Below are 12,675 nucleotides of genomic sequence, written 5' to 3'. Positions count from 1 at the left end.
TATTCAGATATTAATGCAATAAACGCTTCATAGTTATATATTCACGGCATACAAACCGCTAGCGAGCTCCCAGAGACAGGCACCCAACGGAACAAAGCAACAATCTCTCTAGGGAAGCAGTCCCCAAGAACTGCCGCCAGGGCCCCGAGAACACCCTGAACTGCCCCTTACCTGCCAGTGCCGCTCCAGGATTTCAGGATGCCTCTTCTCTTTCCCTGTGGAAACAAACAGCGGTGCTCCCGCAAGAGCCGCCCGCTGAAAAACAAAAGCTTTTTCCTGACACCAGCCGGGCGCCTAGCGGCTCCCCTTTCCCCCACAGCTTCTCCTCCCGGGCCCCGGGGCAGGGCCGGGGGCGCGCGCGCGGCCCGGCGGTTACATAAGCGGCGGCCACGGGGCTGCTCCCCGCCGCCAGCCCGGGCGGCCCCGCGCCCTTCGGCGGCGCCCGGGGAGCAGCCGCGCGCGGGGAGGTGGCACCGAGCCGGCCGCCCCCCGCTCCGGCGAGCGGCGGCGAGGAGGAGCCCGGGCCCGAGGCGGCGCCGGTGGGGGCGCGCGGCGCTGACGTGTGCGTGGCGGTTGGCGGGGGGGGGGGGGAGGGGGCGCCAGCGGCTCGCACCCCCGCAGGCGCAGACCCTGCGGGCTTCCGTCCCCGCTCGCGCACCCGGCAACGGCCAACCGGTGCGTGTGTGAGCGTTGGGGCCGTGGGACCCTTGCCGCCGAACCAGCCCCAGCCCCAGCCGCCACCCAACAGCGCCGGTACCGACTGCTATTACCGCCGCCCCCTCACCCTCTTCTCCTCCACTGCCACCTCCAGCCACTGCCAGCCCCACAGCTCAACAACGCACCCGCCCATTGGGTCGCGCCCGCCCCCAACAAGCACCGCGCTGATTGGCCGTTCTTCCTCCGTTTCCCCCCCCCCCACAGGCCTCCGCCGGGGTCGGCGGTGTCGCTCCAGGTCGTTCCGCGACCCGTCTCGTCAAGCCGCGGCGGCGCCGGGAGTGCCGCCGGCAGGGAAGAGCGGCGGGAGGAGGCCTCGGCGCCTTCGCCACGGCACCGGGAGGGAGCTCGAGGGGGCAGAACGGGAGCTGCCCGGAACCTTCGTAGCGGGCTGTGCTTCCCGCAGAGGCCGTCCCACAGCCCGACTTCCGCTTCCAGGCGGCGGTTGTGTCCTGAAGGAGGGTCGCGGAGCAGGCAGGTAGCGGGTCCTCGGTGGGGGTGGGCGGGCCGGCCCGACCCCGGAGGGGGGTCCCCCCGCCACCCGGGGAGCCGCCGTGCCGTGCCGTGCCGTGCCGTGCCGTGCCGTGCCGTGCCGTGCCGGTGGCGCCTCTCGGCCCCGTTCCGCAGAGGCGTTAATAGTTTGTTTCTGGTGGCGGCGAGTGCCCGCCCGGTGCTGCAGTGCAGCTGGCTGGCTGTGCGCGTTAAAGCGCGTCTACGCGCGTGAAAACCGTTTCTAGTAGAAAGGCAGATAGTGCTAGGAGAGGCGCCTCCGTTTTTTTACGCTAGGGTGGAGACGGGTTTGATTTTTGGCTTTTGGAGTAATGACATACTCTGTTAGAGCTCTCGTTCAGGTTTCCTGCTCCAAGACAATTCTCCTTCCTTGCCCCCGCGGCTTTCAAGAGCGAAGACCTTTGAGGCTGTGTTCGGAGCGATGTTATATTCCCGATAGTTCTCTAAAAATTAAGAACGGTGAATCTGTTCTTTGCTACCAGATGTGTGTTAAAATGGGAAATTCTGGCTGAAAGAACTTTCAGGTGCTTTGTAAAAATAGAGACTGTGAAGTCATCATCATTTTCTTCCAGCCTTTCCCATCTCACTGAAAAGGTCTCTGTTCATCTTCCTATCCACCTTGATCACTTTTTAAAATAAGGATCTTGATATTTGCTTAGTATTCTTACAAACGTATCTAAATAAAACATGGATTTCCCAGCCCTGTGAAAGAACTAGTAAGGTGCATCCCCTTCCTTACTGATTTGTCCTGTACCTTTTACGGCCACAATTGTGTTTGATGTAAAAGGTGGCAACTTACAAAGGAGCTGAGGAGCCAGCTCTTTAATATACACCTGTTTTCCCTTGGAGCTTGGTTATCATAGCTCTGCTTTTTTCAGTGAATTAAATGGTCAGATGGGTTATGACGCTGGGGAAATCAGTATCTGTAGCCAGAATAATGAAAAAATGTTTAATTAATCAAACCTTGTGGGTTTGATTCTAAGTATTCTAATTCTAAGTATCTTCATATTAGAAGATTTTAAAGTGTGACGTTAAAAGGTAATTTATCTAAATTAGACATTTTCAAACTGATCTCAAACCTTCTGGATGTACCCTGGAGAGCTTGAAAAATGATGGGCCCTAGTGCTGCTGAGGTGCATTTATGGACATTGAAAAAAAAGTTTTTCCTAATATTATTCAATGTAAGAAAACTTATACAACTGCTTCATGAATGTAATGTTAGTGGTGACTTACAAGGCGATAACTTGTCTAAAACATGCCTGTTTTAGATTATCAAATAGCTTGCTTCTGTCCTGAAAATCAAACTGTCATTTAAATCAGGGCTTCGAAAGGCTTTCACTATGGCATTATTAACCTACTTTGGTATGAACAAGTTATTATTATTCCTGGTTCACCCTAATGGCATATAAAGATGTTTTGCACGTTTTTATGTTTCTTTAGAACTCATACACAAACAAGCAAAATGCAGCTGATGTCTCTCATGTGCTAGAACCAATGCACCTAAAACTTAAATTAAATGCCTTCGCTTTCACAGTCCTTAACTAACCAGTCTCCCCTCCTTGGAAATCAAATTTAGAAAGAAGGAAGCATGAATACACTGTAAAGGTCAACAGACTTGTGCATTTCTAGATTCTGAAAAATGCAGTGGCTATAGTGTTGTCCAATTGTTCTGAGTCAACAACGTAGTAATGCTAATGGAATTCTTATTCCAAAGTTTAGTTGATCTCACCAGTTAATTTTTTTGTTCAGTATTATAGGGCCTGTGATAGACTACTTTCACTAGCAGCACTGAAGACTCACTTTGTTGAGCCACAAAACAGGTACCACTGCAGTAACAATAAATACTGCCCTGTGTTATTCACACACAGTATTTAAAACTTTGTAGGGGTAGCAAACTTCAGCCTCTTAAGATTTAAGGCAGTGATTTCCTGTTTATCTCAACAGTGGAAAATCATGATGTCAATGAGAAGTTAACATAGCTTCTGTCTAGCTTAACTATGTAGCTCACTTTGGTCTTCCCTATTTCGTCTAGGCTAAGATTAAAATAAATCTAGATAGTTCCCAACCTTATCAAATGCAACACTTAGCCATTTTAACTAGTGTGCTTAAGGTGTGTACCACTTTTTTCTTCAGTATGTTCCCTTTAATTAAATTAGGAATGTCTGCATTTGTATTTTCTTCTCTAAGTAGATCTGACCAAACTTTTATCACTACAGAGATTGTGACAAAAATATTAAAAATCTGTTTGTTATTATTATTATGTGAAAATCTTCCAAGTTTTTAATATGGTTGGTTTAAAAAGCTAGTAGTTTTGCATGTTTTTAGTATTTGTCATATGTGCATCTTTGTATCATAAATGTTTTTAATAAACTACTGTTGGATAAGGATTTTAATGTCTGCCATAATGCCCTATTCTTTGCTATTTACATCTGGATCTTCCCTGACTACATTTTTATTTTGAATTTGAAATTGAACTATGACCAGTTAGTGTATATTCAATTAAATTTTATTGAGTAATTCCAGATGTTTAAAGGAATTGTGATAAACTGTAGCACAATATTTTCTAAACGCGAAGCTAGAGCATTAGCTTTAGAATATATTGATTTTTGTATTCTAAGTAGCAAATTGTAGTTATGAAGTCAGTCTGATATTTTTCAAGCCATGGGACTGTGTTTAAATTCTAATGATTCAAATAAGAATATTTTATTGGCTTAGTCTCAGGAAAAACTTGTAGTGCTGATCCTTAACTGACATACCAAAAAAAAAGTCCAGTGTGGAATATTTAAACCACACTTCAGAAATGTTTACACAGTCTAATATGTCTTCAAGATCAGTCATCTGTGAAAAGGATTACAAAGACACTATGATACCAAATTTGGATGAACTATTATGTTAGTGTCCTGAGCTGTTTGCTTTTCTGTGCTTAAATTACACATGGATTCTTCACATTCCTGGGCAATGTTTGTATTATATTCAGCTGTATATTTTAAAGTCCATAGTGATGGTCTTTATTAGTAACAAAAAAATCACATTTTTCTGTAAATAACATAATGCTGTTAATTCTTTTGCAATGATTATCCGTTACAGCAGTCACCTTTTGGCACACGGATATTAAGTAAACCAAACATGTAGAGCGTCAGACAAATTAGCTAACTGCTGTTAATGAGAAATAATTAATACAACATGGCACAGTTTGCCTTTTTGTGCTTCATCACCAACTTCTGAAATGCAGCATGAAGTCTTCAGCCTCTTTGTTTTCTGTTCTTACATGCACAGTTATGCTGTAGAAGATGCTTCACGTGCAATGTTACAGTTATTGACTGTAACCTCCCTGTTCTTCCTGTACAGGATACTGGTCTTTGGAAGTGTGTGAAAATAAGCTGATACTCTCTGAGAAATAAAAGTTCTTTATCTTTTCTTGTAGGTATGGGGCACGGAAATGAACACGGCCATGGCCATGGCAAAATGGAACTCCCTGACTACAGGCAATGGAAGATAGAAGGTACACCGCTAGAACAAGTCCAGGAAAGGCTGGCTAGGCGGGGTCTGAGGGATCCATGGGCTCGGTAAGTGCAAGAGCCTCAAAAACAATCTTGATAGTCCTGTAGCATCAGCCGAAACTTGTCACTGCGGAGGATTCTTTCTTTAGTAAAAACTGGGAAAATTTATCTAGCATGTTTTAGTTAGGTTTTTGTTTACTTTTTCGTACGGAAGTTAGTACCGTTGCATTACCTTGACCAGCCTTTGCATTTTGCAAGGCACGCTTGTACTTTGTGATGTTTTGTGACGATACCAATCAGGCACAATGACCAAAACAGTTAAGTAATGTCAGGTCTTGCACATGAGAATGTCCGTTTTCAGCAAAGAGATTGCGTGCTCAGATCTTGCTCAAGTCAGTGGAACGTATATTGACGTTCTGAATAGGAGTAGGAGTATTCATATACAATGGAGGCCTTTATTTGAAATGAAGAAATGTAGTAGTATATGATGTGGAACTCGATTCAGCTCTGCCTTTCTTTTGGCTAAGCAATGAATGTAACTTGGAAAATAGGGTGAACTAAGTCATGGAAGATTAGGTTTTTATCTCTTAAGTTGTCCTGTTCTACAGTTAATACCTCCTTTCTTCCCCAGAGCAACTCTGGACTATTTAGGCAGCTGTTAGAAAAGGGCCTTAACATACTTCCTCCCAGCATGAATTATGTAATACCTTGCTCTAGTACTCTTTAACCTTGCAGAATAGGAACATTAAATGTCTTGTGCTGTATAGCCCAGTCCTTCTGTAAGAGAAAAGCTGCACCAGCAGCTATTCCAGGAGCTTTCACAGAAAAGGTTTCACCTGTTTGCTCTTGCTTCAAATCCCTACAAGAATAGAAAAATGCAATCTGTGAGGGGTTTGGCATTGAAAGCACTTTTCCCTTCCTTTGAAACAGTTTAAGGCTGTAAACATAGAGTAGAGCATATGGTTTTAATGATGCCAAGAGTCACTTGAGGTATGAGCTCTTAGGATTATCAGCTACTACCAAACTTTCCTGGCACCTGTTTCAGGTATGTTGCCTCTTGTTCTGTGGAACACGAGCAGCCTTCGACAGTTTTTCTTCCCATGCTTCAGATAAAACTAATCGTCTTCAGCAAGTATTAGGCTTACTCCCAGAAAAAAGTGGACACAGTTTAATATAATAAATTTAGTGTAAATTAATCTATGACTTTTGGTGCGTACACATCCAAGTACACTGCTCAAAGTGCTGCAAAAGAGCAAACTGGAAAAGAACTTGTGTCCTGTTTGTTCCCCCTCCTAGATGAAAAATTAATCTTTCCCTAGTGAAAGGAAGGAATTGAGCCAATTTCATGAGGAGTTGAAATTAAGAACAAAGTGCAACTCCTAAAGCATGAGATAATTCCTCCTAAGCTTTGCCTAATGCAAAATGTATGTGAAGTAATATTTCAGTTCCATAGAAGGACAAGCTTTGAATACTAGTGCATGCCAATCTTCCTTTATAAAGGAGAAATTAAAGTATCAAGTTATTTGTTTCAATAATCTGAAGGAAGACCACATTAGAAATATCTCACACTAGAAATCTTGAAATAGTAACCCTCTTTAGGGCGTCCTCCTTTATTAATGTATTAAGTTCCTTCTAGCACGGGATCAACTTTCTACCTTTACAGCAAATGTACATTCATGTACATATTCCATACAGAATAAGCTGCGTGAAAGATGTTGTATTTGCAAACCTAAGCCTTATCAACAAGTATCCTACACTAGGAACTAGAAGATGCTCTTCTATGCTAACATGCCTTCATCTTGAGTCACAGAAACCATCTGCACAGGAGTATGATCTGTGAACATGCTAATCAGAACTTGACCCCCTTGTTAAGAATGTATCTCCTGCTGGAATGATGGATCCGATTTTCTTGTTTCTCTGCAAATGTTTTTTCCCTGTACTAAGAGCTTTATATTTAAACACTTGTACATGTAAACTCTTGTAGTCAGTTACAGCAATGACTAACACCTCATTAATAAAGTAGGTGCAACACAGTGACATAAGACACTGTCAGCTTTGTAAATATTCTGTATCTTTTTAGCCAAAGGTCATCTCTTCAGCCTTTTAAAACCGCTTTTAGGAGGCTTTTTTGGCCCTACCTGACACTTAACTAACCTGTTGTAAGCCAGAAAACATCTGACACCGGGATAAGTTTTCAGTGGATGGAAAAACTTTAAGATTCAACTATGCTAGATACCGTCTAGCGTAATGGCTAGCCCTTGTAGTTACCCTATCCCTTGCATGTACTCATGTGTTCTGTTTTTCTTACAAACACAGAGTAATAACAGTTACATAACAAATTTGGGGTGGTGATTCTGTTACCAGAAGATGCTGTTTACAAGGGTTACTTGTAGCTAACATGATGTGCACAAAGGGTTACAGTTCAGATCCTTCCTACTTGTGGCAACTCCTGTTACTTTAACTATAGAAATGTTATAGTCTCAAGGTATATCTGCTTGAAACCTCTCCAGTCCCCTCCTCACCCTGATATTCCTGCTGATATTTAATCACAGTGCCTCCATTGATCTTGTTTTATTCTTTGGTTGTCTTTCTCCTAGTAATGAAGCCTGGAGGTTTATGGGTGGCTTTGCAAAACCTGTCACCTTAACAGAAGTACTTACTAAAGGATTCAAGTGGGGATTTGCAGCTTTTGTCATAGCTCTTGGTATTGAGTATGTAATGTTTCCCCCGAAGAAGAATGGAGGTCATCACTGAAGATCAAGTATTGAGAGCTTAATTGTTTCTAAACTAAAATGTACAACAGCTTGCTGCTCATTCTATACCTATACTAAATATATTAAAGTCTGTCCATCACAGACAAAAGCATGTTTCTTTTGACTTTATTATATGTTTGTGGAAGGATTAAAAGTAACCTTTAGCGATTCCTAAATCCAAACCTGACTTCAGACTAGAGAAAAACCAAGATATACGTATGCTGTACCTCCCTTTAAACTACAGACAAAAGTAGGCTCTTTCAAGCCCTGTCAACAGTCTGTTGAATCAGATTGTAAAAGTGTGGTGTTTTTAAGAAAAATAGTACTGTATTGATTACAGGTTTAATAACAGTAAGTTATTTGTTGGTAAGTGGCAATGAACTGTTTGCCATTTCTTAAAAGTATAACTTCTTGAGACATGTAAGAATGGATAATAAAGAGAAACATTACAATAAAGCTTAAAAAAACTGCTTTAAAGTATATGAAAACACTAAAGCTTACAATTAACCCTATTAAAGTGTTTACTGGTTTGGCAGACCCCATGCACCAAAATAATCTGCTCTCAGTGTAATATCCAGAAATTAAAATTCCCATTGCTGCCACATTTATTAAGCAAAGTAGCATGTTTCACTCAGCCTTAACTGTACCTCACCCTAATACAAATTCCAATATACCTGAGTATATTTTTAGCAAAAAGTAAAAAAAAAAAAAAAAATTAGTTGATTCTTCCTTGCCCTGGTGTAGAATTTAACCAAATTTGTGATAGTACAGAATTTTCATAGCTAGCCTCTTTATAATTTGGGTTAAGTTTTACATATTTCCTCAAATTACCTGCTTCTAGAGTGCCTTAAGAATGCCAACAGTGAAAAAAGTAGTAAAAGGGGGCCTGTTGGCAGCATACATGCTCTCCAGAGCTATAAAGTAGAACTAGCCAAACATCATATTGTAAATCTTTATGCCATTAGTTACATAAGCTAAGGAGGCTACCATATCTCAGTTTTCAATCCAGACATAGCATATCTGTGTGAACTGAAGAGCAAAAATCAGACAAGAGAAAAGTAAACTTCAAATACCACTAGACAATTACGTTGTATACTTCCAGTGTAGAAGAACTGTAGAGTACCTTGAAGTTGTAATTGCAGCTTTACAAGAACAACTGCAGCTCTTAAAAAATAAAAATAAAAAAAAAAAAGGAGGGTAAAATGCCTCCCTCTCTCTCTATATATAGAGAGAGAGAGTGCACAGTCTTTCAGTGAGGCTATAGCAGAGTTTTATTTTTGGAGGCAATAAAACTACTGAACAGTACAGCTGCACTCCTACAGAATTCTACATCTCTGCATGACGTTGCCTAAGGCATTGTTCATTGGACAAACAGCTGTTTTACTAAATTGGTTTTCTTGCTTAATTCTTTCTCAAGTATCCCTATGCTATTGCATCATTCCATGAAAAACAAATCACGAACATACTGTGTAAGGTTTGTTGCAACAAAACATTTCTACATTATCCCTTAGGCAGTCCTGCCCTGAATATGCATTTGCAAAGGCTAGTATTCACTGCTTGTTCTAACCAGGTCTAAGATTAAAAGGATTAAGAAAGCTCAACTTTCGGTGGTGGTTCAGAAGCACATGATTAGCAGAGCTGGCATTACAAGTGGTATCGATGAAACTTGCACTTCAGGTATGTGCTGCTCACTTCTGCCCTTTATAGTTATAATATGGTGTCCCTGACTTGTGTATGTGTGCACGCTGATTTGACTGGTTACCTGCCCCCCAACCCTATTGCAACTTTTCCAGAAGCATAAACCTTAACATAACCTTGATCAATAGTTGCTGTTTCATTTAGTTTCCAGTTGGAAACCTTGTTTTCATGTTCTTCTATATGCATGCTGTTTTATTTTGTTTTTTTTTAAAATGCTTCAGAGTCTGCAGTAAAGTTGCCACAGACTCCTATAGAATTAGTCTTTTAAAATGATACAAGCCTGCAGCTTCATTGGTATGACTAAATATAGTTCTATTTTTTTTAAACAGAATTTTGTCATTTACGCTACCTGAAGAGAGATTCACACATTCTTTTCAAACTTAGCAGAAAAACACATATGAGAAAAACTTACTGTACTCCTATTTTCAGCATACATAATATTGGTATGTTATTCACTTTGCTTGGACCAAAAGATGTAAGATATGCATACAGAAACGTAGCTTGATTGATATATAACCTAATGCATTCCTCAATTTTTTAAAAAACAGTTAGCTTTGTTTATCCAGATTCTGGTTTGTTGGCAATTACAGTACATGAAGAAAGTTAAGAATCAGTCTGTTGAAATCTTACACATCTTCACTCATTTCAGCCAGAGTTTCCAGAAAATTTGCACACAAGCAAGTCACCTCAATTTTATACAGTTCTTCCATATATTCATGTTTAAATGCTGCTGTGTATAGGGAAGATCATAGGAATCAGCCTTATGAACATTCCACACCGTAGTAGTATATTGGGCATATTCGCTGTTAGTTAAAACTGGACTGGTTTAGGTGAAACTCATTAATTTATAGATTAAGAAGGTGTCATTCAGTGATTTAATTACCAGAAAGTATTTCAGCCACTGCCATCAATGGCTGCCTAAATTTATGGTGAACTTGCCTTGGCAGTATTAGGGAATATCAAAACGTGTCTTCATTCATTCCCTAAAACAGATGTAGCATGTAATACTCCTTATACACACAATACTCTTATATAAAAGATTTTTATTTCACATTTACTAAAATAATACTAATCCTTCCTGGTAATGGAGTATTTCCTATGTAATAGGATAATAAGTACCAAACCTGTCTTCACTGTAACCATAGCAATGAATGTCCTAAAATTAAAGCAGGCTTCCTACCAGCACACATAAGATTATTTTACAGAGCAAAGAACAGGGTCACAAACAGCAGTGGCCACCTCCAGGTGAAGAACATATGATGGTAATGGCACAATCAGGAAGCTCATTCTGTAAGTAAGTTTTGAAAAACACTGATGATGGTCATAGGATTTTCACCTGTGCTTCACAAAGCTATCTGCATCATCTCAAGAGATATTCGTGATTTATTATTTTTGCTGACAGCAACTGTAAAATTTTACATCATTCAGTATAAAATTCTAAATTTGTATCATCCTCCAGACTAGTCTTCTATGTTTGTTTCCTATACCTTTTCTGTCCTCAGTTGTAGGCCAACAAAAAAACCAAACAACACTTCTCCTACTGAATTAGCTCCTTTTTTTAAAATAAGGAACTATGACATGTAATGAATGATATTAGCAACACCACTTATATAAACAGATGTAACGCACTCACCTTGATCATACAAAATCTGACTTTTAGATACATGGAATTTTTTTTTTGTTTTACTTAACTAGGACAATCTACAAAATAGCCCCAACCTGTTATGAAAGTAGATGGAGAGAAATCCAATTCGAGGCAGAGATATAAATCCAAAGCTCTCTAAATCACAGCAAAATAGGACCATCTCTTCTCAATCCTATCTAATCTTACTAGAACGCTCTCTGCTCTGCACTCATACTGATTTGCAGTTCTAGGACATGAGAACCAATCGGAGAAGACAATGTAGTATTTCAACTTAGAAACTTGGACACCCCCCCTTCAAAAAACTTGTACACAGCTCATAAATATTGCCTATAAATATGCAAAAGCAGCTTCATAAGCATATAAGAATTAAGAAAGTGAAGGAAAAAGTGGAAAAAGTAAACAAAATAGTAAGTCAATCTCTTTGGCAATGGATGTGGTGAATGTTAATTATGAATGTGAATGTAGGTGAATGTGACTATTTGTATGGTCATTTTTGCAAAAAGCAGGTTCTTCTTTTCTTTCATAAGGCTGCAGCCATACTATCTCATTATATATATATAACCTCTTCTGTTAGCCTTATGCATTTGTACGGAATAGGTCCAAGGAGAGATTGTGAGAAGAGATTCAGTGGGCAGCCCTTTTCATTCTCAATCAGCTATGGCTACAGGCTTGGCAGCAGGGACACTGCAATACCCTTACTACCCTGTAATGACAGATACTGAGGCAAGAGCCTAACCATACCAGGTCAGTAAGAATCGAGGTACTTTTTCAGAGCACAAAACAGTCAATTGGAATCTGACCAAATTCTAGTTCAGGCAAAATTACTTTCTGCCTCCCTGAGTTTTTCCTCTGCTGTTCCAAGGAGTACGTTATTTTTTTTTTTTTAAACAACTGAGCATTATTCCAGAGAAAACCATGCTTCAACTGCTCCATTTTAGCAGCACATACAACGGTTTGCTGGGTTGTAAATACTTCAAAGTCCTTTTTTCTTGAAGATTTTCTATCTATTGCATCCAAATTCACCATACATGGTGGATGAGGCTTCTGTCTAGTTCAGTTGACAAAAACAGGCCAGAATTTTAGATTTAGAGAGAGCAGCTCCAGCTGTGACACTAATGCCTCACACTAAGTCACTTGATGGGACTTGCCAGGTATACCATGGGAACAGCAGCACAGGGCAGAAGTATTGAAGATTACACAACAAACGGAAGCTCAACACTCTCACGTGCCTGTACAATCATTATCCTCGCCGTGAATGAGTTCAGAGGGGTACAACAAGAGAGGAACGCAGGAAAGATTTGTTGCTGCGTAACCCCCCACCAAAACGCCCCGCCATACGTGCCCTGCGCTCACCAGTCTGCATTCGCTCAACGGAAGAGCCTGCTGCACTGCACAACTGCTGGATCTGCCACTCAGCGGCTCCTGAGGTGGGCCTTCGTCGTCTGAAAACCGGCTTAGGAAGCCTGCAGCCTACATGCACGTAGATTATGTACGCATGTCTGTGTGTACTGCTACCTATCAATGCGATTCCCAGCCTTCCCTTTCTGGGCCTCCAAGCTGAAGCCCCCAAGACACACAAAAACGCGCCCATCTCACTGATAGGACAGCACCGTCCTCACCCCCTCCTTCTCTGCCCTCTCAGAAGGGCCCAGCGGCCCCACGCTGCCCTCTCGGCCCCCTTTTCCCGCCCTTTCTCCCCCCCAGGGCCCCGCTCCGCACAGCCCTGAGGCGGGCGCGCCGCCATTTTGTGCGCAAACGGCCCCCTCAGGTGGCGCTGTGGATCGCGCGCGGGTGGACGCCTCGCTCCCGCCGCCGCCCCGGCCGCCATTTTGTGGGGGTTGGTCCGCACAGTGGG

The 12,675-nt window shown here is 41.8% G+C and overlaps 2 protein-coding genes and 1 long non-coding RNA gene across 5 annotated transcripts in view; 1 reads left to right on the top strand and 2 right to left on the bottom strand.

Annotated features, from left to right (window-relative positions):
* ORC2 (origin recognition complex subunit 2) overlaps positions 1-842 on the bottom strand; it is an 86,973-nt gene extending 86,131 nt beyond the window's left edge. Inside the window, exons 1-2 of the mRNA XM_068948184.1 lie at positions 785-842; positions 172-255 (exon numbers count right to left, since the gene is read on the bottom strand). The gene's annotated coding sequence lies outside the window, so the exon portion shown is untranslated. The remainder of the gene's footprint in view (positions 1-171; positions 256-784) is intronic.
* NDUFB3 (NADH:ubiquinone oxidoreductase subunit B3) lies at positions 832-7,589 on the top strand. 3 transcript variants are annotated; one of them, XM_068948182.1, is made up of 4 exons: positions 1,085-1,188; positions 2,974-3,044; positions 4,649-4,790; positions 7,322-7,589. In XM_068948182.1, exons 3-4 carry the CDS (start codon positions 4,651-4,653, stop codon positions 7,476-7,478), a joined length of 297 nt encoding a protein of 98 aa, XP_068804283.1. In that variant the 5' UTR covers positions 1,085-1,188; positions 2,974-3,044; positions 4,649-4,650; the 3' UTR covers positions 7,479-7,589. The 3 variants fall into 3 exon arrangements, with proteins under 3 accessions (XP_068804282.1, XP_068804284.1, XP_068804283.1); XM_068948181.1 differs by lacking the exon at positions 2,974-3,044 and having other exon boundaries at positions 832-1,188; XM_068948183.1 differs by lacking the exon at positions 2,974-3,044 and having other exon boundaries at positions 1,063-1,192.
* Positions 5,524-12,589, bottom strand: LOC138067620 (uncharacterized). Its single transcript, XR_011141826.1, has 2 exons — positions 12,174-12,589; positions 5,524-5,583 (listed from the first exon to the last, which is right to left on the bottom strand). It is a non-coding gene; the product is annotated as an uncharacterized lncRNA (long non-coding RNA).
* Positions 12,590-12,675: the final 86 nt, after the last annotated feature.

This window comes from Struthio camelus, chromosome 6, assembly GCF_040807025.1.
Source record: "Struthio camelus isolate bStrCam1 chromosome 6, bStrCam1.hap1, whole genome shotgun sequence".
NCBI classification, from domain to species: Eukaryota; Metazoa; Chordata; class Aves; order Struthioniformes; family Struthionidae; genus Struthio; species Struthio camelus.
The sequence above is the reverse complement of the archived record's forward strand: the minus strand, read 5'-3'. Positions and strand labels throughout refer to the sequence as shown.

Excerpts from the sequence above, each read along its gene's own strand:
- NDUFB3 (XM_068948181.1), top strand. The coding sequence starts at position 4,651 with ATGGGGCACGGAAATGAACACGGCCATGGCCATGGCAAAATGGAACTC. Across the intron at positions 4,791-7,321 it reads CTGAGGGATCCATGGGCTCG|TAATGAAGCCTGGAGGTTTA; the intron begins GTAAGTGCAAGA and ends TCTTTCTCCTAG.